Source organism: Semicossyphus pulcher, unplaced genomic scaffold, assembly GCF_022749685.1.
Source record: "Semicossyphus pulcher isolate SPU_LCO1_2020_fin unplaced genomic scaffold, fSemPul1.0.p SCAF_30, whole genome shotgun sequence".
In the NCBI taxonomy this organism is placed as follows: Eukaryota; Metazoa; Chordata; class Actinopteri; order Labriformes; family Labridae; genus Semicossyphus; species Semicossyphus pulcher.
The window spans coordinates 1,720,449-1,747,543 of NW_027211705.1; the positions used below are offsets into that span (position 1 = coordinate 1,720,449).

Below are 27,095 nucleotides of genomic sequence, written 5' to 3' on the forward strand. Positions count from 1 at the left end.
AAAACAGAATTATTGACGATGATGATGGTGGTGGTGATGATGATGACAAAACTGATGGCAGTGTCATTAGGCCTGTTACTGATGAGTCATTTCATGACCTCACAGAGGCGTCTCTTAATAATCAATCAGTCACATATTGATCCGAACCAATCACATGTTTATTGAAGTAAAAACGTTTTGCCCTCAAACGTTGACAAAAAGAGACAGAAAATATTTACAGCTACTGATCAGCTGATCAATCAGCTGACTGACAACACATAATGAGAGAACAGAGATAGGACTGTTTGGACAGACATCCCACTCTGTCTTATAACATGATATTTATTATACAGTGAGATATAAAAATAGTGTTGATGAGTTTTATTAATCAGGTCTGAAGGAAGATGTCAAACAGAGATAGGAGTGTAAAGAGGATGTCCCACTCTGTAAATTCTAAAGAGGTTAAAACACACAAGAAGCTGACGAGACGCTTCACTCTGTAGCATTTTGAGATGTAGTGAGACATAAATCAAAGATAGGAGTGTGAGGTAAGAGTGTCACTTAGTTCATTTCTTGAAGAACTTTTTGTTGAGTAGGAAGATGAGCAGGTTGACGTTGACTTTCGCCTTATCGAACATCTTCATCACAGCAACACCCTCGTACTGCAGCTGCAGCAAGTCCTGACACACACACAGACACACACACACACAGACACACACAGACACACACACACACACAGACACACACAGACACACACACACACACACAGACACACAGACACACACACACACACACACAGACACACACACACACACACACACACACACACACACACACACACACACACACACACACACACACACCTCATGTTTAACCAACTGGGATTTGGCCTGGCGTGTAACAGGTATTTAACTCTCTCTTTGGTCTGCTTCGTACCTGGTATTTGAGCAGGAACTCCTCCATCTCAACGCCCAGGAAACGTGCTTTTACTTTGAAACTTCCTCTCTCTGGCCCAGGAGTGATGTCAAACACGACGTTCTTAAATCTGGAACGGTTTGGCTCGGATCAGTTTGAAAGACATGAAGCTTTAACACAATTCAACATGAACTGTAGTGTGTGTAGTGTGTGTAGTGTGTGTAGTGTGCGTAGTGTGCGTAGTGTGTGTAGTGTGCATAGTGTGTGTAGTGTGTGTAGTGTGCATAGCGTGTGTAGCGTGTGTAGCGTGTGTAGTGTCCGTAGCGTGTGTAGCGTGTGTAGTGTCCGTAGCGTGTGTAGCGTGTGTAGTGTCCGTAGCGTGTGTAGCGTGTGTAGTGTGCGTCCTCACTGTGTGCTGGGCAGGTCGCTGATCTCCAGCAGTACTCCCTTCTCCTGCAGCCGGGCAGCGCTGTAGCTCAGGGCAGGAAGCTTCTTCTTCCCTTTGCTCTCTGCTGCCTTCTTATTGGTCGCTTTACTGAAACACACAACCAATCAGAGAGTGTCTCTCAGTCTCGTCAGCATAGAACACATGAATCATATGACACACACAGGTATGATAACATGAATATATGGACGATGAATATGAGTCTTTATGATGAAACACAGAAACCTGTCAGACTGCAGATTGGCTCATTTACTCACTTTAAACATCCCATAATAATAAACCGGTGTTTGTCAGTACAGAACATTAATCCATATTTAACATACAGTGTAAACTACAGAATAATATGTTATGTGTGTATGGATCAGGTGTTATCGAGGTAACTTCAGGGTTAACTCCGAGTTCTCAGTGCTACGAAGGATCTTTTCGGGGTAGATCACCATGGTAACTGATGCTGAACACCTGACCTGCTTCGGAGCAGGTGATGTTGGAGATCCACCTGAACTGAACACCACCTACTGACCAATCAGGTCTCTTGATTCAGGAGCTCTGTGAGCAGATGGTGAGAGGGAGAGAGAGAGGTGACACACTTCCTGTTTACCGTCTGAATTTATGAAATGATTTGAGCTTCACTGATAAACATCTCCAGCAGAGCCTGATGAACACACTGAAGCCTGAAGATCTTTTGTTCTTATCGGATATGAACGTAAACATTCTGCTTTAAACTGTGCTTTGATTTGATTTGCTCCATAGTTTGATACGGCTGAGAGAACAAGTCTCAATCTGTCATTAACAAAAATACATCTGTGCAACGTGTTATAATAGAGTGTTATAACAAATGTATGGTGCTCTGATGATGGAGCAGTGATATTATCATATTTGCACATGTACACAGTCGGTGTTGTTTTGCTGTTAGTCCTTCCTGCATCCAGCAGCTGCAGCTGAGTGATGTCAGTCTGGATTATGTGAAACTTCTTCATATTTGTTTGTAAAACATGCCGATCAGCTGACAGCAGACTCGCCCGTGTTCAGATTGGTCGTTTGCTCCAAAGAACGCCCCTTTCATGTGAGCGCGCTCAGAGAAACCCTGGGTTGACTTATCGAGTCGATATCAGCGTCATGTGACCGCTCAGCGTGATCTCCTTTGTCAGGTTAAGAGAAGCAGATCAGGAACAGAGACCCCGGGTCTGTTGAACTCGCTTCGTCGTAAAGGACCCTACTGAGTTTGTGTGTGTGTGTACCTGCTGGTGGAGGTCAGGTTGTCCAGACAGGAAGTGATGTAATGTCTGTAGTAGTCCACCTGCTCGCTGTGGAAGCTGCTCTTCACCTGCAGGCTGCTGAGAGTCTGGCGCAGCTTCTGAAGCTCCGCCCCCCGACGCTGACGGTGCAGACGCTGCTGACGGATGTCCTGAGAGGGGGGATGGGTGAGGGGGGTGTTCAATAATATATATACACACACTTCATACTTTATGGTTCTAAAAGAGGAAACAGGAAGTGCTGAGTCATGTTAGACCTTCAGAATAAAAGAGCAGTGTCTCATTCCCTATCAGTAAACATAAGAGTTTTCTAATGAAGCAAAGCTGAGCTCTGATTGGTCCTTCTACTTCCTGTTTACATGCAGCTGCAGTACGGTGGCCTCTAAAGGACAATCATTGTGGTCACCTTGGCGATCATCTGCAGGATGTGGTCCTCGCTGTGCGGCGTTCTGAGGACGCCGAGTCCCTCCAGTCGACGAAGACTCCTCAGGATCCTCCTCTTCTTCTCCTCCAGGCTCAGCTGACCGCTCGCCACCAGAGACGGGTTCCTCTTCATTTTCTCTGGAGTACGAGATTCCTGCCGAGCACGCCGCTGCACCAGCCAATTATGACACACTTCCTGTGGAGGAGGAGACGTTTACCTGAGGCTTACCTGTACCTCCTCTGTGTTTGTGTGTGTGTGTGTGTGTGTGTGTGTGTGTGTGTACCTGGTCATGTGACGCAGATGCTCTCAGGATGTCTGTCAGAGAGTCACCTGACTGAGTCCTGATAACGTCGATGATCAGCTGCTTCGTGCTGAAAAACAGGAAGTGAGTCTGTCAGCTGATGCATGGCTAAGCATGCTCAGTACAGCTCATACAGCTGTGTCTAAACACACCTGAGCAGGTAAAGCATGCTAACATGCTAAGCTACCTGAGCAGCAGTCCTCTGGCGTCGGGTTTGTCTCCGGACTCACTGAAGATGTCAAACTTGTTGGTGAGTGTCAGAGAAACCTCCATCTTATTCTCTGATCCTGGATCTGCTGAGGAAGACTCACCTGAGGGCAGAGAGCACAGGAGTCAGGTCATGTGACGCAGAGTGGCTTGCACTGAAAATTCACTCAAGGCACATTCAAGAGCTGAGATCCACCAGAACTGAACCCTGAATCTGGTCAGGTAGTACCAGTGGGATTGGTTTCAGTACCGATGAGTTCCTGCAGAGTGGGCACTGATCCCAGATCCTTCATCAGCAGTCTGAGGGGGTCAGAGGGGTCCGGACACAAAACCTCCTGCTGCTCCAACAGCAACTACACAGACAGACAGACAGACAGACAGACAGACAGACACAGACACACACACACACACACACACACACACACACACACACACACAAAAGAAGAAGTGTTGAACTTGAAACTAGAGATTGAGACCATAAACTCATTAGGAACATGTTTACTTCTACGGAACCTCTTACACACAGTGTGATACAGACCTGGTGTGTGTTGAGCAGGTCGCTGACGGAGATGTAGACGACAGGTTTGTGGACGATGAGCAGCTCAGAGTATTCGTCCATGTTGAATCGGTCCTCTGGCTCAGGGACGTCACACACATACACCAGGAACTTCCTGTTTACACAAACAACACAGACCCCATGAAACTGGTCCGGTCTATTTTGGATCAACATGTATATGAGGAAAATTTTCTCTATGATGGAAACGATTCTCTCATCAAACGTGACGTTTCCATCACAGCTGCTGTCACTGTTTAAATATAAACCACATTCATCGCATCTCGAACCTGAACCTGTCGTGTGTGTGGCTGATGTACTCGTTCAGGACTCTGACGTGGTATCCGTCTCCGTGGAAGTGTTTGTTGGCGGCAGCATGCTGCAGCATGCGGGCAATGGAGCCCAGGATGTGACGCTGCTCTGGCTGCAGGGCGGAGCCGGCGGACCGGTCCACCACATCGAACCCATCTGGAGCCACGATGGCCGGGTTCATATAGCGATAGTAGACCAGGTTACCCACAATCTGAAGGGGAGGAGGGGGGCATAAGGGGGGCTCTGATTCAAATCCTAAGGTTCAGACATCAGAAACAACCAACAGCTGTTCCTGCAGCTGCTTGGCTCAGTCTGAAACCTGGAGCTCACCTTGTATAGTTCATCCTCACTGGCTTCAGGAAACTTTGTCTTCAGAGCGTCTCTGAGCACCTTCGCTGTGTAACGGAGACCATACCTGCAACACACACACAATACACACATGCACACACAACACACACACATCAATACACACAATACATACAATACATACAGATCAATACAAATACACAAACAACACACAGACATAATATACATATATACAACGACACAACATCTCAACTGGAGACGTACGGTAGTTTGTTTGAGGTGGGCGGGTGGAGACGTACGGCAGTTTGTTTGAGGTGAGCGGGTGGAGACGTACGGCAGTTTGTTTGAGGTGAGCGGGTGGAGACGTACGGCAGTTTGTTTGAGGTGAGCGGGTGGAGACGTACGGTAGTTTGTGTGAGGTGAGCGGGTGGAGACGTACGGTAGTTTGTTTGAGGTGGGCGGGTGGAGACGTACGGCAGTTTGTTTGAGGTGAGCGGGTGGAGACGTACGGTTGTTTGTGGAGGTGAGCGGGTGGAGACGTACGGCAGTTTGTGTGAGGTGAGCGGGTGGAGACGTACGGTAGTTTGTGTGAGGTGAGCGGGTGGAGACGTACGGTAGTTTGTTTGAGGTGGGCGGGTGGAGACGTACAGTAGTTTGTTTGAGGTGAGCGGGTGGAGACGTACGGTAGTTTGTGTGAGGTGAGCGGGTGGAGACGTACGGCAGTTTGTTTGAGGTGGGCGGGTGGAGACGTACAGTAGTTTGTTTGAGGTGAGCGGGTGGAGACGTACGGTAGTTTGTGTGAGGTGGGCGGGTGGAGACGTACGGTAGTTTGTTTGAGGTGGGCCGGTGGAGACGTACGGTAGTTTGTGGAGGTGAGCGGGTGGAGACGTACGGCAGTTTGTTTGAGGTGGGCGGGTGGAGACGTACGGTAGTTTGTTTGAGGTGAGCGGGTGGAGACGTACGGTAGTTTGTTTGAGGTGGGCGGGTGGAGACGTACGGTTGTTTGTGAAGGTGAGCGGGTGGAGACGTACGGCAGTTTGTTTGAGGTGAGCGGGTGGAGACGTACGGCAGTTTGTTTGAGGTGAGCGGGTGGAGACGTACGGCAGTTTGTTTGAGGTGAGCGGGTGGAGACGTACGGTAGTTTGTGTGAGGTGAGCGGGTGGAGACGTACGGTAGTTTGTTTGAGGTGGGCGGGTGGAGACGTACGGTAGTTTGTTTGAGGTGGGTGGGTGGAGACGTACGGTTGTTTGTGGAGATGAGCGGGTGGAGACGTACGGCAGTTTGTTTGAGGTGAGCGTGTGGAGACGTACGGCAGTTTGTTTGAGGTGAGCGGGTGGAGACGTACGGTAGTTTGTGTGAAGTGAGCGGGTGGAGACGTACGGTAGTTTGTTTGAGGTGGGCGGGTGGAGACGTACGGTAGTTTGTTTGAGGTTGGCGGGTGGAGACGTACGGCAGTTTGTTTGAGGTGAGCGGGTGGAGACGTACGGTAGTTTGTTTGAGGTGGGCGGGTGGAGACGTACGGCAGTTTGTTTGAGGTGAGCGGGTGGAGACGTACGGTAGTTTGTTTGAGGTGGGCGGGTGGAGACGTACGGCAGTTTGTTTGAGGTGAGCGGGTGGAGACGTACGGTAGTTTGTTTGAGGTGAGCGGGTGGAGACGTACGGTAGTTTGTTTGAGGTGGGCGGGTGGAGACGTACGGTAGTTTGTTTGAGGTTGGCGGGTGGAGACGTACGGCAGTTTGTTTGAGGTGAGCGGGTGGAGATGTACGGTAGTTTGTTTGAGGTGGGCGGGTGGAGACGTACGGCAGTTTGTTTGAGGTGAGCGGGTGGAGACGTACGGTAGTTTGTTTGAGGTGGGCGGGTGGAGACGTACGGCAGTTTGTTTGAGGTGAGCGGGTGGAGACGTACGGTAGTTTGTTTGAGGTGGGTGGGTGGAGACGTACGGTTGTTTGTGGAGGTGAGCGGGTGGAGACGTACGGTAGTTTGTGTGAGGTGAGCGGGTGGAGACGTACGGTAGTTTGTTTGAGGTGGGCGGGTGGAGACGTACGGTAGTTTGTTTGAGGTTGGCGGGTGGAGACGTACGGCAGTTTGTTTGAGGTGAGCGGGTGGAGACGTACGGTAGTTTGTGTGAGGTGAGCGGGTGGAGACGTACGGTAGTTTGTTTGAGGTGAGCGGGTGGAGACGTACGGTAGTTTGTGGAGGTGAGCGGGTGGAGACGTAAGGTAGTTTGTGGAGGTGAGCGGGTGGAGACGTACGGTAGTTCGTGGAGGTGAGTGGGTGGAGACGTATTGTAGTGTATGGAGGTGGGCGGGTGGAGACGTACGGTAGTTTGTTGAGGTTGGAGGTGATGGCTTTAAGCACTCTGTCCGTCAGGTTCTTCAGGTTGATGATGGCGATGTCGATGCGTCTCTGGACCTCAGGTTGAGTCAGAGCGTCTGCAGGTGAGACATCGTACGGCAGAGAGCTGCAGGGACACACAGGTGAGTCAGTAACAGCTGTTACAGGTAGTTTATATCAACTGTAAAATGTAATAAACTAAAATGTCTCATTGTTTGCTGGATGTTCTGCAGCTTGGGGGCTCCCAGGTGTGAACTTAATTAACATGAACAATATCTACATGCAGTCCTGACCTCTTGTGTCCAGTCTGGGTCTCAGTCTGGTTGATCCAGGTCTTGTAGACGTCCAGTGGATCGGTCCGGATGCTGATGGTTCGATCCCCCAGGACGTCCTGCAGAGCCGGCCCCAGAGATGCCCGCAGAGTGTTCTGACCGCGAGCTTGACGGTAGAAGTTCACCAGCATCTTGATGACGGTGGGGTTACCTGTGACCACGTCCTGAGGCTGCTCCACCTTAAGCCTGACATCATCCCAGAGAGACAGGTGTTACTGATGACATCACCGTCACATGGATCCTCAGTGTGTGTGTGTGTGTGTGTGTGTGTGTGTGTTACCTGATCTCGTAGCGGAGCGCCTCAGTGAACAGGTGCAGCAGCAGATAGGCCTCTCTGCGGTCGGAGCCGTAGTTAAACAGACTGAACACCAACATCTCCATGAAGCAGGTGGAGCGACTCTGAGGCATCAGGAAGATCAGCTGAGCCAGGTACAGAGGCTGAGTCTGAAACACACACACACACCTGAGTCTGAAACACACACATGCTCACCTGCAGCAGGTAGAACAGGTGTGAGTCTCACCTGCAGCAGGTAGAACAGGTGTGAGTCTCACCTGCAGCAGATAGAACAGGTGCTGGTAGGCCTCCAGCCGGTCCCTCCTCTCTCGGCTCAGAGCCTTCAGTCCTTTACTCCTCTCCACGTCCATCATGTCCGACAGCTGCTCCTTGTTCTTCTTTGTTAGTTTCTTACAGTGAGACACCACTTCCTGTTTAGAGAGAGGCTCATTAAGAGTAATGGTTGAGGACCTGTTGAGTGTTTGTCTGTTGATATTGCGTTACTTGTTCAACAGTTTGGTACCTGCGTTAACCTGCAGTGTGTTTACCTACAGTGCGTTTACCTGTGCTACCTGCAACATGTTTACCTGCAGTGTGTTTAGCTCCAGTGTGTTTCCCGCAGCATGCTACCTGCAGTGTGTTCACCTGCATTGTGTTTTTACCTGCAGTGTGTTTACCTGCAGTGTGTTTACCTGTGCTACCTGCAACATGTTTACCTGCAGTGTGTTAAGCTCCAGTGTGTTTCCCGCAGCATGCTACCTGCAGTGTGTTCACCTGCAGTGTGTTTTTACCTGCAACATGTTTACCTGCAGTGTGTTTAGCTCCAGTGTGTTTCCTGCAGTGTGCTACCTGCAGTGTGTTTTTACCTGCAGTATCTACCTACAGTGTGTTCACCTGCAGCATCTACCTGCAGTGTCTACCTGCAGTGTGTTTACCTGAAGTTTGTTTACCTGTGCATCTACCTGCAGTGTGCTACCTGCAGCATCTACCCTTCAGTGTGTTCATCTGCAGTGTGCTACCTGCAGCATCTACCTGCAGTGTGCTACCTGCAGCATCTACCTTTCAGTGTGTTCATTTGCAGTGTGCTACTTGCAGCATCTACCTGCAGTTTGTTACCTGCAGTATGTTACCTTCAGTGTGTTTACCTGCAGTGTGGCTTGGTTCCGGACCAGCAGGCCGATCTTCAGGTCCATCAGGTGCAGGTCAGCCTCCAGCTGTCGGTTGAACCGGATGCTCCTTACCACCTCCTCCCTCAGACGTAGGAGCTCTGCCTCCTCTCTGATGTCACAGTCACCCAGGTCGAGCAGGTGAACAAACTTCCTGACCACACACAGGGGGGGCGTGGCCGAGTGTACTGAGAGGGGAGGGGCTTATTAAAGACTAATCTCTAACAGACCAATCAGATACAGCATCTCATTTGTTACTCATTAGTAAACTCACCCAGCATCCTGTACTCGTCTCGGGCCCGGTTGGCTCTGAAGAAGGCCTGGATCTTTATGACAGCGCCCACCTGTGGACACAGTAACCACACCCTCAGACCGAAAGACAGAGGAGGCTGCTCTCTGATTGGTCCAACTGTAATTGAACACTCAGTAAACTATATGAACATTCAGCCATCAGCTGGTTAGCTTAGCTTAGCATAAAGACTGGAAACTGAGGGAAACTGCTAGCCTGGCTCTGTCCAAAGCTATCAAATCAAACGCAATTTTGATTTAATTTATTTACTATAAATTTGCTTTGGTTAAAAGACATAAAAATTCTACCTGACAGTTTGATACGATAAAAGTTTTCGCTCTTCGGGCCTTAAACAAATGGAACAAGGCGTCACACATGTAAACTGTACATATACAGTATATCTTGTATATGCTGTACAGTATACAGTATATAATGTATACTCTAGATAGGATATACAGGATATCCAGTATCATGTTTAGATTGAAACACAAACTCCTCTCAGATCAGTTAGACTCACGTGACGTCTGAAGAAACTCAGCCGAGCTCGATATTTTCTCCTCGTCAGCCACATCTTGACAAATGACTGAATCTGTTCACACAAACAGTTAAAGAGAAAATCAGCTGATTAACAGCTGATTTAACGACCTGCACAACAAAACAAAGTGACAGCAGGAGAAGAGGAACAAACGCTGAGTTTAAAGAGACGACATGAAGAATGTGTTCACATCAGTCCTCTCTGCAGGTTTGTTTCAGTTCACCTGGAGACTCCAAGGATTAAACATTTCACTGTTGAGTTATGATGTCATCACAAGACAGTTGTTACCTTGACAACAGCTCTCCAGTTCATATAGAGGAACTGCAGTCGACGTCTGTACGCCCCCTGCTGGACAAATCTCCTCCAGTGAGACTGAACACATGAACACACAGACAAGTGTCCAGTTTACAACTCTAACTGTTATACAGGTGAGTTTTACAGGTGAGGTATGATAACATCACACACAAAAAACATCAGTAAACATTAATAAGTGTTCAGATGCAAATAAACAGACGTGAAGTCTTGAACCTCAGAGATACAACTTTTAAAACTGTAGAGATGACAGGAAACAGGAAGCAGGAGTGCAGTTCTTCTTCATGTCTTTTATATTCTCCTTACGTGATGCTAGCTAGCTTACAGCTAACATACAGCTGGAACACTGAATTAACAGTGGTTGAAAGTGTGTAAATGACATGAGGTGAAATCTTTTCTCCACTTCCTGTTTGAACCGTTAAAGACCTGTCAGTCAAACGTCCGGGGGTTAAAGAGCTGTTTCTGTGTTTACAAAGCGTTTGTCTCGAGGTGTTCCTCAGGGTTTGATCCTAGGTCCCCTTCTCTTTGTCTGTGACACGTTTCATCCTGATAGAAATGTGGTGGCAAACTCTGCATAGAGTTAATGATAGAAACTGATTCACGTAATAAAAGCACATTTAATGAAACATCACCTAATGATGTCACACAAAGTCAACAAGAGACCATGAGGCACATTAAAATGCCTGTTTAATAAATTGCCTGTTCTTGAAGTCAGACAGCCTTATCCTCACCTGGATGGTGATGACAGCAGGTTTCTGACTGATCAGGTAACGCCGCCGAGCCTCCAGCTTCTGTCTGAGCAGGAAACCTTGACTGACAGCCTGCAGACGAACGACCAGGGCTTCACTGCTTTGCCAGAGGACGCTGCGACTGTACGAGCCTGAAACACTGGTAACCACTTCCTGCAGGGGGAGACGTGACATGACATATGACACCACACATCCATGAAATCTCAGGTGAGTCTGACCCTCAGGTGAATCTCAGGTGAGTGTGACCTGTATCTGGTCGCGGTCCAGGAACACACTGTTGTGTATGAAGCCGCGGGGTTTCTCCCAGCTGCCCTCCAGTCTGTTCAGGTGGAAGTAGTAGAACGAGCCGTCATCCAGCCGGAATCGAACCCACGGAGTCCTGTTGTCTCCTGAACACAGACAGGTGGTTACTTCCTTGTTACCTGCAGGACTCCTTCTCTGACATGTAGAGCAGGGGGACTTCAGGTAATGTGAACACCTTTAACTCTAGACACTGTACGGGGAGCTGCTAGCCGTCTGCTAGGTGTGACCTCAGCTAATTCAGTGTTATAATTTCATTTAGCAGACGCTTTAGTCCAAAGCAACGTACATCTGAGAGTTAATACAACACAAGCAATGATCAAGACAGGAGGGGGCGGAGTCAGTAAGAGCCAACACACAGCTCCACGTGCGCTCGGACACTGGTGCTGACAGGCAGTGAGCAGGCCGTAAAGAAGTAATTCAGTCGCTGTACTTAACTGATAAATAAACTCTGTTCAGTCTCACTCTGTGGGAAACATGATGGCAATTAACTTCCAGCCAACAAATTAGCCAAGAGCACAGACTGTTTAGCTTTATAACATGCTCTTTGCTAACCCCTCCCTCCTCTCAGGCTCCGCCCTCTCGTCCAAATGTGGTCACTTCTGGCTCCAGAAACCAACATGGAGACAACCAAAATGTTACACTAGTTGTGTGAGCTCACAGCCGCACGTCTGGTTGTAATAATCAGTGTTAGATTTATACCTGTGTGGATCCGGTGTGTGATCACACGGTGCAGCTCGCTCTGATACTCTGCAGCGCAGGTGTGAACGAGTCCCTGCAGCTGAACCTCAGGTAAACTCAGAACACGAAGAGTCTGATTCACTTTGTTCTCCTTCACAGCCTGATTCACTGCAGCCACAGAGAGACACACTGAACGCACACACACACACACACACACACACACACACACACACACACACACACACACACACACACACATTATTTGTGTTCATTTAGTATTAAAGATTTTTCATGTTCAGAACTTTAGATTAGCTCCATCCGTCTGCTCCACCCGTCTGCTCCACCCGTCTGCTCCACCTGTCTGCTCCACCCGTCTGCTGCACCCGTCTGCTGCACCTGTCGTCGTCCTCAGGTGTGTGTGTGACATCATCACAACATATTAAGGTGTCTCACTCACACTTCAGGGCTCTCTGACTCTGCTGATTGGCTCTCTTCACAGCCTCCATGACATCAGCCAACCACAGCTCAGCACCTGGGTCTCTGCTCACCTGATTGGACAGACAGAGGTCAGCTGACTTCACCTTAAGTATGTCATAAGATCAAAGACTCAAGCCCCTCAAGTGTTTACCTGTGTGTTTTTTACCTGTGTGTGTGTGTTTACCTATATGTGTGTTTACCTGTGTTTTTTACCTGTGTGTGTGTGTTTACCTATATGTGTGTTTACCTGTGTGTGTTTTTTACCTATATGTGTGTTTACCTGTGTGTGTGTTTACCTATATGTGTGTTTACCTGTGTGTGTTTTTTACCTATATGTGTGTTTACCTGTGTGTGTGTGTGTGTGTGTGTGTTTACCTGTGTGTGAGTTTACCTGTGTGTGTGTTTACCTGTGTGTGTGTGTGTGTTTATCTGTGTGTGTGTTTACCTGTGTGTTTTTTACCTGTGTGTGTGTTTACCTATATGTGTGTTTACCTGTGTGTGTCTTTACCTATATGTGTGTTTACCTGTGTGTGTGTGTGTGTGTGTGTTTACCTGTGTGTGAGTTTACCTGTGTGTGTGTGTGTGTGTGTTTACCTATATGTGTGTTTACCTATGTGTGTGTGTGTGTGTTTACCTGTGTGTGTGTTTACCTGTGTGTGTGTGTGTGTGTGTGTGTGTGTTTACCTGTTTGTGTGTTTATCTGTGTGTGTGTGTGTGTGTGTGTTTACCTGTGTGTGTGTTTGTTTACCTGTGTGTGAGTTTACCTGTGTGTGTGTGTGTGTGTGTGTGTGTTCACCTGTGTGTGTGAGTTTACCTGTGTGTGTGTGTGTGTGTGTGTGTGTGTGTTTACCTGTGTGTGTGTTTACCTGTGTGTGTGTGTGTGTGTGTGTGTGTGTGTGTGTGTGTGTGTGTGTGTGTGTTTACCTGTGTGTGAGTTTACCTGTGTGTGTGTTTACCTGTGTGTGTGTTTACCTGTGTGTGTGTTTACCTGTGTGTGAGTTTACCTGTGTGTGTGTGTGTGTGTGTGTGTGTTTACCTGTGTGTGTGTTTACCTGTGTGTGTGTGTGTGTGTGTGTGTGTGTGTGTGTGTGTGTGTTTACCTGTGTGTGTGTTTACCTGTGTGTGTGTTTACCTGTGTGTGAGTTTACCTGTGTGTGAGTTTACCTGTGTGTGAGTTTACCTGTGTGTGTGCATGTTTACCTGAGCTCTATGTTTCTGGGCAGAGGTCAGCAGGGTCAGGTATCTGCAGGCGTTTGCCGATAGCACCTGTTCCAGTCCAGCAGAGGGCAGCAGCAAAGCAGAGAGCAGCTGCTCACAGTCTCCTCTGAGCACCGCCTTGTTTATCTGACCGACAGCCTGCAGCTCTGAGGTCACACAGAGGTCAGAGGTCACACAGAGGTTGTGAGTGTGTGTGTGTGTGTGTGTGTGTGTGTGTGTGTGTGTGCGTACGCTGCTGTTGGTCCTGCACTGAGGTGTTGACACAGTTGATTCCCTCCTGCAGCTGGTTCCAGGTGAGCAGCTGTTTTCCCGCCTGCTGCTTCACACGCAGCAGAGACTCAAAGTACCTGAAAGGTGAGTTATACACTGTAAACGTTCACTTCCTGCTCTGGGGTCCGTTTCACAAAGCAGGTTTATTGAAAACTCTGAGTCTGTTAACCCTGAAATGAGGGAAACTCTGAGTTTTCCGTTTCACAAAGGGAGGTAATTTAAGCTCTCGGTCAGTTACCGTAGTAACAGACTCTGTGAACCTCACCTGGTCGCGAGCAGGTTTTCTTCAGGACACTCAGAGCTTCGCTCTGTCTCCTCCCTCTAGAATATAAAACCCTCATTACTTCCTCGTTCATTCAGCCCGTCTCACGCGTGTGTTTGAGCGGTTACAAATTAAAAGAAGAAACGTTGCGTCTCTGTGCTGCTCTGACCGCTTTGCAAAAGTCTTTTATAATTATGATTAAAAAAATCAAAAGACAAATCTGTGTCAAAGTCATCATTTTTAATTTTCCACCACCACTGCCGAGAGCGCTCAGATAAGGAGTTATAAGTTATTGGATTTTTTATTTTTTTAAACTAACACATTCAGTTTAATCAACATGAATTATAATGTATGTGAAGTCAGCACCATGTTAGGGATAAAGCTGATGCACATTAAAACAGCCACTGAATGATATTTAATCTGTTTCATATTTAAAATCTGACTGAAGTGAGGTTCAGCCATGAGCCTGTTCTGCCTGAGCCGCACCTTTGAATGATGTTCTGCTGTTTTATGTTTAACTGCTTCCATGTACGTTTTTTTCTCCCGCTGCATTGCTCCTAAATATAAATTTTAGCTTCCGGTCAGGATGAAGTATTAAATAAACAGACCAGTTCAAACTGACGCGTTCACTCGAGCCGCTTCTCTCTCTTTTGCAGCTGCAGCCGTGTTACTTTATGTTTCTAAAAACATGCTCGTATTCGCTGAACGTCCGCGTGAGGATTTCGAGCTCCGCTGGTGTGACGTAGGAGGACCTCTTTTTGTGTACCGTTGCCATGGTGAATCGTGGTGTCGGGGCTCCATTAATGCTGACTTTTTACAGTCAGCGTGCACGCACTTAACTCCGGCTGAACCTGCTCAGAGTTGATTGAACTAACTCTGATCAGCTGTTCTGGAACCGAAAACTCAGAGTTTCCTATCTCAGAGTAGATCGACTCAGAGTTCAGGGTTAGACTCAGAGTTTGTTGAACCTGCTTTGTGAAACGGACCCCTGATGTAATAATCCTATGTCATCATCCACTGATCCACACGAAACTCTCTGCTTCTGTGAACTGAGAGACAGACTGTCAGGCTGTTCAGACAGACATGCACACAGACAGGTACACAGACAGGTACACAGACAGGTACCTGTCCAGTAGGGTGGGGTCGACCTCAGACAGTCCTGCAGACAGACTGACCAATGAGGAGCTGAACTGCTGCAGATTTTCCGCCTCCACAGCCTGATTGATGAGAGCGACAGCTGACAGCATCTCCACGGCAACAAACAGCTCCTCTTGCTGCAGCTCGTTCTGGTGGACAAGACAGGAAGTACATCAGTAATCAATCACTAACAGCATTAATGATTATTGATCACTTCACTGCAGAATGTGTTTCTGTGTTTGACCACCAGGTGGCAGTACAGGAACCTACACCTGATAGATATATACACACTCTAAACTCTGAGTGCTGACTGTCAGGTGAGTGCAGGTGTACCTGTGGGCCCTGTCTCTGCAGCAGCTGCAGCTCTCGGTGATACAGAGTTGCAGCGAATGGAAACACTTCAGGCAGCTGGAGGTCAGAGGTCATCAGACAGCTGACTGTGTGTCGGGGGTCACTGCCACGCAGAGACGCATTCACACTCTGCACTGCTGTGTGCACTGACACACACACACACACACACACACACACACACACACACACACACGATCATTTCATAAAGAGGTGTGTTAACACCCCTGTGACACCAGTCACCCCGTTCAGACCTGGTATCAACATGTGGTTTTGGTGATCGGATCACACCTGGACAGCCTTAACTACAGGTGTGAACGCTCCCAGGATGGGTTGAAGAATCATTCGGATCCGATCACTCAGGCCACATATGGAGGTGGCCTGGGGCGCATGAAGCACTGCCCACTCTCCCCGTATCCACAGCAACGATCACTTGGATACAGGATATCACTCGCCTCTCTTTCCTGTCTGATTTAACATTTCTCCGCTGTCTCCTGAAAATCGTATTTTTATTTATGTCTCACGTCACTCCAGCTGTGTGACATCACGTCGTCACTCTAGTCCGCGATCACCCGCTCCCTCCCTCTCTCCCCCCTCCCTCTGTGCTCGTGTGCAGCAGCTCTCCCCCTCTCTGTGCTGCGAGTCACACCTTCTTTACGTGTTTTATATTATTATATGATCGGTCTAATGAAGGAGACTGAGTCTCCGTGTTTATTTGTATACAGAGCAGGAAAGTGAGATCCGATCTCAAGTGGTCACTGAAGACGCATTCGATGGGCTCGTTAATGATCGGCATGAACTGTCCACTTGTAATCGGATCACCCAGGACACATGCGTAATACCAAATGTGAACAGGGCCAGTATGACACCTGTGCGACACCAGTGGGAACTGGGGCAGACTTACAGGTGTGGGCGGTCGTGGCGTCCTTGTTGGCGACGGTCACTCCTTCCTGCAGCTCGTCGGGCTCTAGAGGATCCACACAGCCCAGATCCTGAGGTCAAAGGTCAGACAGTGAGTGTGCTGATAGTAAAGACATTATTAATATCCCAGCTGATCCTGATAAACATGTAATAATCTATTAAAGTTATAAATTGTCAAGGTGGAGGGAATTCGGCTGGAAGAATCTAATCCGCTTCTTTACCACCCCCCACTTTCTACAAATACGACCAGGTAAACAACAGACGTGCTGGAGACAATGTGGGCAGGTGAATGCCGGTCACTCGCTTATCTTCTTGGGACAGTGTTATCCGGATTCTCGAAGAGATTTTACATTACAAGATACCTAAGGACCCACTGCCTACTGCCGGAGGACTTCAAAGGGAGGACACCTATCTCTTTAAAGTCCTGATTCTGGCATGTAAGAAGGCCATCCCAAGGAACTGGCTGAAATGTGATCCTCCTCAACCAAGACAGTGGTTGGGCATAGTCGAGGAAATAAGCTCCATGGAAAAATTGACTCATAATCTAAGACTGAAGGCAGAACTAGATGATCAGCGCTGGGAAAAATGGACTGGATACAAAAGACAGCGCTCTTCATGACCTCACCTGACCTGAATGTGAATATCTGACACTGAGCTGTAACTATGTTACTTTGTCTTGTCTTGTTTTTCTACATACATTATACATGTTGTTGATCACTGCAGGGACCATGATCAGGTGATTCAGGGGCTGATGGTCAGCACCAATCGTTTCAGCTGCTTTGTTCTATTGTTGATTCTAATACAATAGTTTTGACCTACAAGCTGCGACTCACTTTTCCTGGACGTTTCAGAAGCACTCGCCTCTGTTACGAGCCTGATGCCTGTCTGTCAGTGTTAGCCCCGCCCCTGCATGCTCCTGGAAGCGCTGCAGAGGCGACGCCAGGGTTGCAGAGCTGGAGCTAAAAGGAATCAGATCTGATCACGACCTGGTCCTTCTGACGCCAATGTCCATCAACAGCAGCCAAGGACTGTGAGGGGGGGGACTCAGGAAGCCAGTGAGGCACTGCAGGACTGCTTTCAGTCAACAGGATGTACTTAGTGTGCCACACGGAGAGGACATCAACAGCATGGCTGACTGCGTCACAGAATACATACAATTCTGTGAACACACCACTTTACCAGCCGGGATCCCTGGATCCCAAGTGACCTGGAAGCCTTTCCCATCAAAAAGAAAAAAGCCTTCAGGTCTGGAGACCGGGAGGAGCTGAGGAGGATACAGCATGACCTGAGGGAAAAGCTGAGGAAGAGCAAGGACTCCTACAAGAGGAAGCTGGAGGACAAACTCCAGCAGAACAACGTCAGGGACGTGTGGACTGGAATGAGGGAAATCACAGGGTTCAAGGTGACAGACAGACAACCTACAGGCAGCCTGAGAGGGCGGAGGAGCTACACCTGTGTACCAACAGGTTTAGTTCACAGCTAGCAGCTCCTCCTCCGTCACAGACAACACCATCCCCCCTGACTTCCACACACCCCCACTGCCCCCGATGCTTTCACCCTGTGTGTCGGTCTCATTCGTTGGTTTTGATCGTTCGACACGCATCGACACGCATCGACACGATGAGCCTCCTTCACGTGTGAAAATGAGATTGTGGGTGAAAAAACTCAGAACGTGAGTTGTTATTTTGGCGACCTTGTAAAAAAAGTCCAGGATTCAGGATGGATGTCAACAGAGCGGACACATGTAGGGGGAGCGAAGCTCAAAGTAAGTACTGGGTATTCACACGGTTATTTCGTTTTAATAGGGTGGACCAGGCTATTGTTCACTGCAATGATTTATATTCAAAACTGGGTTGGGCCTGGGCCCTAACGGTTCTGCGGTCCATGCACTGGGGTTAGGATCCTACTGGCACACCGGGCCAGTTAAATGCTTTACCTACTGGCCCGGGTGATACAAACATACTGTCGGGCCAACGTGCCACTGCTTATGTCCAACATGTTTATTATTGCTATGTGTACAAGTTAAAAAAAAGAGTCTAAGCATGTGACAGCTACAGCAGTGTACACGTGTTTCTACATGTTGTCTACATGAAGACTGACTTGGAACAGAGTGGAGACAGAGTGGACTAACACACCTGAAGGAGAGAAGAACCAGGTATGACACATAACCACATGATGCAACAGAACATCTATTACTCTGACGTCAGGCGGCCATGTTGGAAACTAATCTGATGTGTTGAAACTTATTTTAGACGTCATGTATCAGATAAACCATGATTCCAGCAGGACATGAACGCATCATTACACATTTGTGTGTGTGTGTGTGTGTGTGTGTGTGTGTGTGTGTGAGTGTGTGTATACCAGGGCCTTCTGCTGGCGGTCTGCTGACAGTGTCTCCAGGTACCAGGGCCCGTTGTCAGTACGGAGGCCCCTAAGGGCCAAACATGGCAGCCGCAGAGCAGCAAGCAGAGAGAGTTCATCTGAGGAGTCCAGAGCTTCATCCACCTGCTCCACCGCAGAGCGCACTGACACACCAACATTACATCTGTTAGTGTTATTAATATTATACACATTATTATTATTATTGATAATAATATTATTAATTATCACCTCACTGAGACCCGCAACATAATATCAGTATTATTATTAGTGATGTACAGCTGATTAATATCATCATGACGCTCATGATTGGTCAGTCACGGTGCAGCAGGGAAACAAAGAAGCGTCCTGCTTGGCTAAAGGTGCAAGATGTTCATCATGTGACTGTAACGTCCAATCAGGGAGCACTGCTGCATGTCTCTTGACTTCCTGTCACTTTCACATTAAAGTTGTTTGTATGTCTATCTTTAGTTTGACTCTCAGTGAGGTGTCATTCAGCTTAAGGTAAAATCGCTGGTTTTTATAAAGAGGTTTGGTCTGCAGCTGAAATTAAAACTCACTGTTCACGGTGTTGATGTTCTCCTGGATCTCCTTCTGAGTCAGAAACTCCTCATAGATATCCTTCTCCTCTGGACTTCCTCCCTGACACACACACACACACACACACACACACACACACACCGGACACACACACACCGGACACAGACAGACAGACAGACACAGACAGACAGACAGACAGACAGACAGACAGACAGACAGACAGACAGAGACACACACACACACACACACACACAGACAGAGACACACACACACACACAGACAGACAGAGACACACACACACACACACAGACAGACAGAGACACACACACACACACACACACAGACAGAGACACACACACACACACAGACAGACAGAGACACACACACACACACACACACACAGACAGAGACACACACACACACACACACACACACACACACACACACAGACAGAGACACACACACACACACACACACAGACAGAGACACACACACACACACACACAGACAGACAGAGACAGACAGACAGACAGACAGACAGACAGACAGACAGACAGACAGACACACACAATAATAATAATTACTAAACAGGACTGCACTCTGACTGGACACACAATCGTCGCTCTTTGACCAATCACAGCTCAGCTCTCACCCGGCTGGCTGCCTGCTCCTCCTTCCTCCTCCTGGCCAGACGCAGCATCTCCTGATAGACGCTCATCAGCGCCTCCTGCAGGTTGGTGAGGAGTGCGTTAGGGTTCCTCAGAGCCTCCGCCGTCACCTCTACCTGCTCCCGCTCCACCGCCTCGTTAATCGCTATCACTGCCGCATGGACTGATGGGAAAAACACACCAGTCACTGACTCCTCCTCTTTTCCTCCTCCCCCTTGTCTCTCTTTGTTTCCTACTGTACCGCCTCCTGCCCCCTCTTTCATCCTGCACCTCCTTTCCTACTCCCCCACTAGCCCCTCCTTCTCTGCACCGACTTACTTTTTCCTTCTCTACCTCCTCTATTTCTTCTTGTCATTCTGTGCCTCCCCTCTACCTCCTGACATACTGCTCCTTCTCCTGTCTTCCTGTGTGTGTGAGCTCTCAGCCAATCAGCTGCCCCCTGTCTACCTGCAGCCTCGTCCACTGAAAGCTCATTAGCCAGAATTCCTCCAATCTTGTTGAACGCTGGCATCTGGATCCCGTACTTATCCAGCTCCATCTTCATGTTGTTGATCTCCTCCTCTACACACACACACACACACACACACACACACACACACACACACACACACACACACACACACACACACACACACACACACACACACACACACACACACACACACACACACACACACACAAAATACATTTTACATAGTTTAAGACAGGTAGTTCTTATCATGCTGATTTATGTCCAAGTGTTCATTTTTCTGACACGTTTACTTTTAATTAGTTATTTGATGCTATAAAAAGGGACGTGGCCTCATGATTGACAGCTCTGTGGACAAATGGGGCTCCTGCAGCGTTCTGTTCCCGAGTAGCAGAGTAGAGGAGGAACGGCGAGAGGAGACGTAACTAACACGAACACTACAGTCAGTGAACTTTCTGCTTCAGACCGACACAAGAAGCTGCTCTGCTGTCAAACACGCCGACGTGACGGAGCTTATCTCAATCTTAGTTCAACTTAGTGTCCAAAAATCCAAACTACCACTGCACAGCACATCTCTGGGTCCAGATGACGCTGCAGGATGGCAGCACCTATCGGGGGGCTATTTTGGCATCACTCACGAACAATGAGGACGCGAGATGCGTCGTCCATCTTTATATAGTCATTGGTTTAATGTAACTTTTTGTTTAACATGTTAGCACTTTGCTAACCAGTCTAGCTCTAGTGTTAACCGATAAGTTAGCATTTGCTAACCCCTCACTCCCCTCCAGCTCCACCCTCTCATTCAAATATGGTCACTTCCAGGATACAAGATGGCGACAACAAGGCAGAACTCGAGCCTTTAAACAGCAGTTGTTGTTAAGTTCTTAATTTCACATTAACAGCAAACAAAGAATTAAATCACCTGTGAACTTCACTTTTCCAAACAGGTCCTGAATCTGAGGAGCCAAACCCCGTCTGTACAGGAACAGACTGCAGACAGACAGGCAGGTTGTTCATACAGACAGTTAGACAGACAGATAAGCACATAGACAGGTGTGCAGACAGACAGGTGTACCTCAGAGCGTGGATACAGTAAACAGCTCTTGGCATGTTCTTCTTATCGTAAACGTCGGTAGTTTCAGGATGAAAGATCTGAAAACAACAAGCTATTATTGATCAATACTGTGATCAGCTGATCAGAATATTGATCAGCTGATCAGAATATTGATCAGCAGATCAATACTGTGATCAGCTAATTGATAATGATGTGTTCACTGACCGTTGGCAGACCGAGTGTTGTCAAGGCGATCCTCCAGTGGTTGATGTTGTCAGTGTGACGGAACTGAAGCCCCACAGCCTGAAACACACACACACACACACTCCATTTCAGTGTGTGTGTGTGTGTGTGTGTGTGTGTGTGTGTGTGTGTGTGTGTGTGTGTGTGTGTGTGTGTGTTACGTTGTAGCGCAGCTGCTTGGGGTCGTAGATCTTCTTTGCACTGACGGCGTTGGGAGCGAAGCGATGACCCAGTTTGGCCAGGACGACTCCGTTCCTCAGCGCCTCCTCCAGCTCAGTGGGAGCAGGAAGCTCCTCCCCTAGACACGCCTCCATCCACCTGAGTAGGAGAGACAGAGTGATGTCACAGGTGATGTCATGCAGCTTTGTGCGGAAACAGGAAGGGATCGTTCATTCATAAATACCATTATGTCATGTTATACACAGTAAATACTGTCTGTACATAATAATATTCAGTTGAGACTGTTTCATTCATAGAGTCTGACTCTGTGTGTGTTATGAGCTCTGCTCAGTTTCAGAGCAATGCATGATGGTATATAGAGTTTGTGAGTGCCCCTCGGCTCTGCTCAGAATGAGAAATACTGTTTAAGAGTAAAGTCAGTGCGTTACAGTCTGATACAGAGAGAAGCATGGAGAGCTTAAGGAAACTAAGGCTATCTATCATCAATCAATCAATCAATCAATCACATTTTCTTTGTATAGCGCCAAATCATATTATCTCGTTATCTCTCAGTTATCTCGAGACACTTTACAGACAGAGCAGGTCTAGACCGACTCTTTGTTCTGTTATTTAAAGAGAGGCCCAACATGAATCACCATGAGTAGCACTTAGCAACATTCGGCACATTGGCAGAAAAACTTCCTTTAACAGGCAGAAACCTCGAGCAGAACCAGACTCATGTTGAACATCTGAAGAGACTGGATGGGCCGAACATGGGACAGAAGGAGATGCAGGATAGAGACAGGCAGAGAGAGCAACAACAACATGTGTTCTCGTTACATGAACAACAACAGACACATACTGATGGTTACAATGCCAATAATAGTGGTAGACTAGGGTGAAGATTAGCTAAATAAATAAATAAATAAATAAATAAATTAGTGAGAGAAGCAGAGTAATGATAAAGGCTGAGGTAATCGTAATTGTAACAGTTGAAGTCAACAGGTTATCCCAGCAGCACGTCCTGATGTGGCCTAAATGTAGTCTGTAGTGTGCAAACAAAAGCTAAATGTGCAGTATGCCAGAAATACCCGGATGTTGTACTGATTCGGAGAAAATCTCCAGTATTCATCGGACCAGTCTACCTCGCCTACTGTATCCCACAATGCAAAGCGCTGGAACGTCACAGCGGCAGTTGAAATGGCAGATGGCAGCAGAAGAGCGCGCTGTAGCTAAAGAAGCAGCTTTTTGCTATTTGCTGCAAACGACTCCGCAGATGTCTGCTCCAAATGAACGGTCGTTCTCCTCGTTGAGGAAGAGTACTGAAACAGTGACAGGAGTCGCAGGACATCAATCACACGTGAAGTCATGGCAACCAAATAAACAACAGCGGGACCAGTTTACTCCTCACAGTGTTCTAACGTCAAAAGAGAGTCCGCATCGGACGCTCTCTGTCCGCACACGATCATATGCAGTTCTGTTACGCAATGTAAAGCATCCTATTGGAGCCCTGCATCCCTCCACCTTGTTCTAGCTTATCTTTCCACAAAATCCTCTTTTATCAGATCACTATTTAGTAACATTCGATGTCCTATTAACCGACAGTTAACAAACATGTACTCACAAGATGTTTGTCTGATAGGACTGTAGCTAAATTTAAGGAAGCTCTGATGCTAATGTTAGTCCCTCTCAGCTTGATCAGTTTGTTGATAGTACTGCAGGTTTGCTGAGAAGTACTCTAGACTCGATTGCCCCCTTAAAAAAGAAGATTATTAAACGACAGAGGCTAGCTCCATGGTATGACTCAGAAACTCGTAACTTGAAGAAAATGTCGCGTAAATTTGAAAGAATGTGGCGATCCACCAAAACAGAAGAGTCTCGTTTACTCTGGCAAAATAGTCTTAATAAATACAGGAAGGCCCTACGGCATGCTCGAGGTGTCTACTACTCCTCCCTCATAGAAGAACATAAAAACAATCCCAGGTACCTTTTCAGCAATGTAGCCAGGCTGACAGAGAGTCACAGCTCCACTGAGCCAAGTATTCCTATAGGCCTCAGCAGTGATGATTTCATGAGCTTCTTTAATGACAAAAAGATTAGAGACTCTGTAACCTCCTGCCGTTACCTGGTGCAGGTGCATCTTTGGAAACTGCTCACACACCTGATGTTTACACTGTTTTTCTCCAGTTGACCTTCCTGAGCTAAATTCTCTGATATCTTCGTCTAAACCATCAACCTGTCTTTGAGACCCGATTCCAACCAAGCTGCTTCAGGAAGTCTTTCCCTCAATCAGCACTTCTTTACTAGATATGATCAATATGTCTTTATCGACGGGCTATGTACCCCAGTCTTTTTTATAGGTACCGACCGAATTCCGTTGGTACTATCGAGTACCGATTCACGTAAAATCAAACGGTACCATGTTTCGGTACATAAACGCATCCTTGTGACTGTGAGGGAGTGGAAGAGTAGGCGATTTTCCATGCCGGACTTGAACACAGCATTGCACGCACAAGAGCGTAATGACGTCAGTGGCCGCAGGTTCAATCAACAAAGCAAGCATGGCTGGTAGAAAGCGTTCGAAAGTATGGCTCCACTTTTCAAAATGCGATGCAGATTACGCTCGCTGCAATATTTGTTGCGCGAAGTGCAGGCCAGCAGCGGGAATACTTCCAATCTGAGGAAGCACCTGGTTAAGCTCAAGATTTTTCTCAAGGCTGAAGAGTGCACAATTTTCGACAGCCTCAGATCTACGGCTACAACTCTGCATTCGGCACCGTTAGCACGCCTGCATCCGTTAGCGACTCGTCGTCTGCAGCCAGCAACATGGGAGAAGAAATGGCCTTAACATTTGGTGATGGCAACAGCGACAATGACGATGCAAGTGAGGCATCATCATCTTCGTCTGCTCCAGGTAAATAAGCCCAGTGTTTAAGATGACGTTAGCTTGGCATTTTAACTTGCATTAGTTATCATTATCAGCTCGGTTCCTCGTACTTTCTAACATAAATGTAAATGCTTGTTTTCATTTACAGGTCCGTCGGACCCATTGTCAACCCGCCCTAAAGTTAAAGTGAGAGCTGCAACGGTTAGTGGAGCGGCTAAGAGCTGATTTTAGGCAAAATCGTGCATTTGGTGATACAAGCATGAAAATTGGCATGAGCAGTCTCCATGGGTCACTTGACAAGAAAATTGTCCCAGCCACTTGAAATTTCAAGTTGGCGGCCATTTTTCAAGATGGCCGCCACCTTGGTCGAACAATTGAGTGATGTTATTGTTTGGTTGGTGATATAGGCATGACAATTGGCATGAGCAGTCTCCATGAGTCACTTGACAAAAAAATTGTCCCAGCCACTTGAAATTTCAAGATGGCGGCCACCTTAGTAGAGCAGTTAAATGATGTAATCATTCAGTTGGTGATACACACATGAAAATTGGCATGAGCAGTGTACTTGGGTCACTTGACCAGAAACTGCTCACAGCCAGTTGAGATTTCAAGATGGCATTCTTTGAGATTGCCACCAGGATCTTTAAATAATATATTTCCTCACGTTAATTTGAGTTCCTAAAAAGGCCAAGAGTGTTTTTTTGACTGTGTTTTGTCTAACTCTTGTCAAAATGTGATTCACTGTTAGAACTAAAGACACACTGATGTGGCGATGGGGAGCCGAGCCATAGGTCTACACCAGAAAACACAGGTGGCCAAGGGGGAGTAACCCTGCCAAAAGAATACACACATAGGGTCTAGCAGGGGCAACTACACAGACGTGTGCAAGTGACTCCATATCTGAAGCACTTACACCTTCCAGTACATGCCTTGGTGCACCCGCATTTGGTCAACTCACAACAACTCTCTGCAATAGGTGGAAGAGGGGCCAAAAGATTTTCCACTCCTCATCTTGTTTCATACATCCCCAGTCGGATGGGCTTGGCATTTCCAGTTGTCGCTTTAATGCCTGTCCCCACACGTATCCAGCCTCATAAGATGCACGTTTGGCATGCTCCTTGAGTGCTGCTTGAGTTGGTGGGATCAGGTCATATGGTCTTTGTTTTCTGACAAAGAGATCAAGCCTCGCCTCATTCACAGTTGTGACATCGCTGGATCTGTCATACGTTAGCACAACAAATCTCTCCAAAGCTTGCAGGTCGCTGTCATCAACTGCAGAGGGGCATTCACTGAGTTTTGCAAATGTGTTTGAGACCTCATCACACACGTCCCATGTTTTCTGAACGAGTTTTTCCTTTGTGTCCTGCTGACAAATACAACATCTGTCCCAGTTGGTTTTCTGAACTGTTATGATAACCTCTGCCATGTCTGCAGCAAATGTATAGGCAAAGGCCGAGGGTTCATCCTTTTACCACCTTTTACCAAGCACATTCTTGTATGGGATACAACTAGGTTCATGCTTTCGCCCTACACCTAGTCCGATCGTTCATCCAATGCCATTTAAATCCCGTGCGATCTGTACACCATCCGGTTAACTAAAAATCCGTTAACCTTGGCTCGGCCCTCCCGCGCTGGCACAACCTGTCAATTCAGGTGCGGCTATCTAACTGATTTGGGGTAAATTAGATAACATTTGGGATACCAACTTTCAATTAGCTGACATTGAACCCCACTCTGAGTTTAACAGCAGTGATATATTACCAGTGTGCCCTGGAAGTGCAGATATTCACTCTAGTCTAAATTACCTGTAATCACCAAATCAACACAAGTGTATTTTTATGCATCAGTGTTAGAGGTCATAAAATGACTCTAAATCCTCTTTACTGAAAAGCAGTTTCTGGTCAAGTGACCCATGTACACTGCTCATGCAAATTTTCATGTGTGTATCACCAACTGAATGATTACATCACATAACTGCTCTACTAAGGTGGCGGCCATCTTGAAAAATGGCCGCCATCTTGAAATTTCAAGTGGCTGGGACAATTTTTTTGTCAAGTGACTCATGGAGACTGCTCATGCCAATTTTCATGCCTATATCACCAACCAAACAATAACATCACTCAATTGTTCGACCAAGGTCAACTCTACTGGCTCCCAATCAACTCCACTGGCTCCCAATCAACCAACGGATCACCTACAAAATCCTTCTGTATACTTTCAAATCCATTCACAACCTCGCCCCTCCTTACCTCTCCGACCTCCTGCACATTGCCACTCCATCCCGCACCCTCCGGTCTTCCTCCTCCACCCACCTCACCGTACCCCCTGCCCGCCTCAGCACCATGGGGGCTAGAGCTTTCAGCCGCTCTGCTCCCCAGCTCTGGAATTCCCTCCCA

General features: G+C 47.5%; 1 protein-coding gene across 1 annotated transcript in view; it reads right to left on the minus strand.

The window, feature by feature from the left end:
- Positions 1–146: 146 nt before the first annotated feature.
- The window catches only part of iqgap3 (IQ motif containing GTPase activating protein 3), a 30,226-nt gene continuing 3,277 nt past the window's right edge, over positions 147–27,095 (minus strand). The window contains exons 3-38 of the mRNA XM_069679134.1: positions 21,815–21,971; positions 21,636–21,713; positions 21,432–21,508; positions 21,279–21,346; positions 20,335–20,448; positions 19,872–20,050; positions 19,240–19,321; positions 18,662–18,825; positions 16,284–16,371; positions 15,365–15,528; positions 15,010–15,180; positions 13,594–13,699; positions 13,345–13,508; positions 12,125–12,215; positions 11,689–11,856; positions 10,933–11,075; positions 10,669–10,839; positions 9,914–9,997; positions 9,608–9,679; positions 9,076–9,145; positions 8,781–8,989; positions 7,914–8,066; positions 7,642–7,805; positions 7,323–7,547; positions 7,016–7,156; positions 4,720–4,804; positions 4,368–4,600; positions 4,063–4,195; positions 3,775–3,877; positions 3,505–3,628; positions 3,300–3,387; positions 2,999–3,211; positions 2,578–2,744; positions 1,304–1,429; positions 916–1,024; positions 147–659 (exon numbers count right to left, since the gene is read on the minus strand). Coding sequence (XP_069535235.1) covers positions 546–659; positions 916–1,024; positions 1,304–1,429; positions 2,578–2,744; positions 2,999–3,211; positions 3,300–3,387; positions 3,505–3,628; positions 3,775–3,877; positions 4,063–4,195; positions 4,368–4,600; positions 4,720–4,804; positions 7,016–7,156; positions 7,323–7,547; positions 7,642–7,805; positions 7,914–8,066; positions 8,781–8,989; positions 9,076–9,145; positions 9,608–9,679; positions 9,914–9,997; positions 10,669–10,839; positions 10,933–11,075; positions 11,689–11,856; positions 12,125–12,215; positions 13,345–13,508; positions 13,594–13,699; positions 15,010–15,180; positions 15,365–15,528; positions 16,284–16,371; positions 18,662–18,825; positions 19,240–19,321; positions 19,872–20,050; positions 20,335–20,448; positions 21,279–21,346; positions 21,432–21,508; positions 21,636–21,713; positions 21,815–21,971 — 4,798 coding nt within the window. The 3' untranslated portion in view covers positions 147–545. The remainder of the gene's footprint in view (positions 660–915; positions 1,025–1,303; positions 1,430–2,577; positions 2,745–2,998; positions 3,212–3,299; positions 3,388–3,504; positions 3,629–3,774; positions 3,878–4,062; positions 4,196–4,367; positions 4,601–4,719; positions 4,805–7,015; positions 7,157–7,322; positions 7,548–7,641; positions 7,806–7,913; positions 8,067–8,780; positions 8,990–9,075; positions 9,146–9,607; positions 9,680–9,913; positions 9,998–10,668; positions 10,840–10,932; positions 11,076–11,688; positions 11,857–12,124; positions 12,216–13,344; positions 13,509–13,593; positions 13,700–15,009; positions 15,181–15,364; positions 15,529–16,283; positions 16,372–18,661; positions 18,826–19,239; positions 19,322–19,871; positions 20,051–20,334; positions 20,449–21,278; positions 21,347–21,431; positions 21,509–21,635; positions 21,714–21,814; positions 21,972–27,095) is intronic.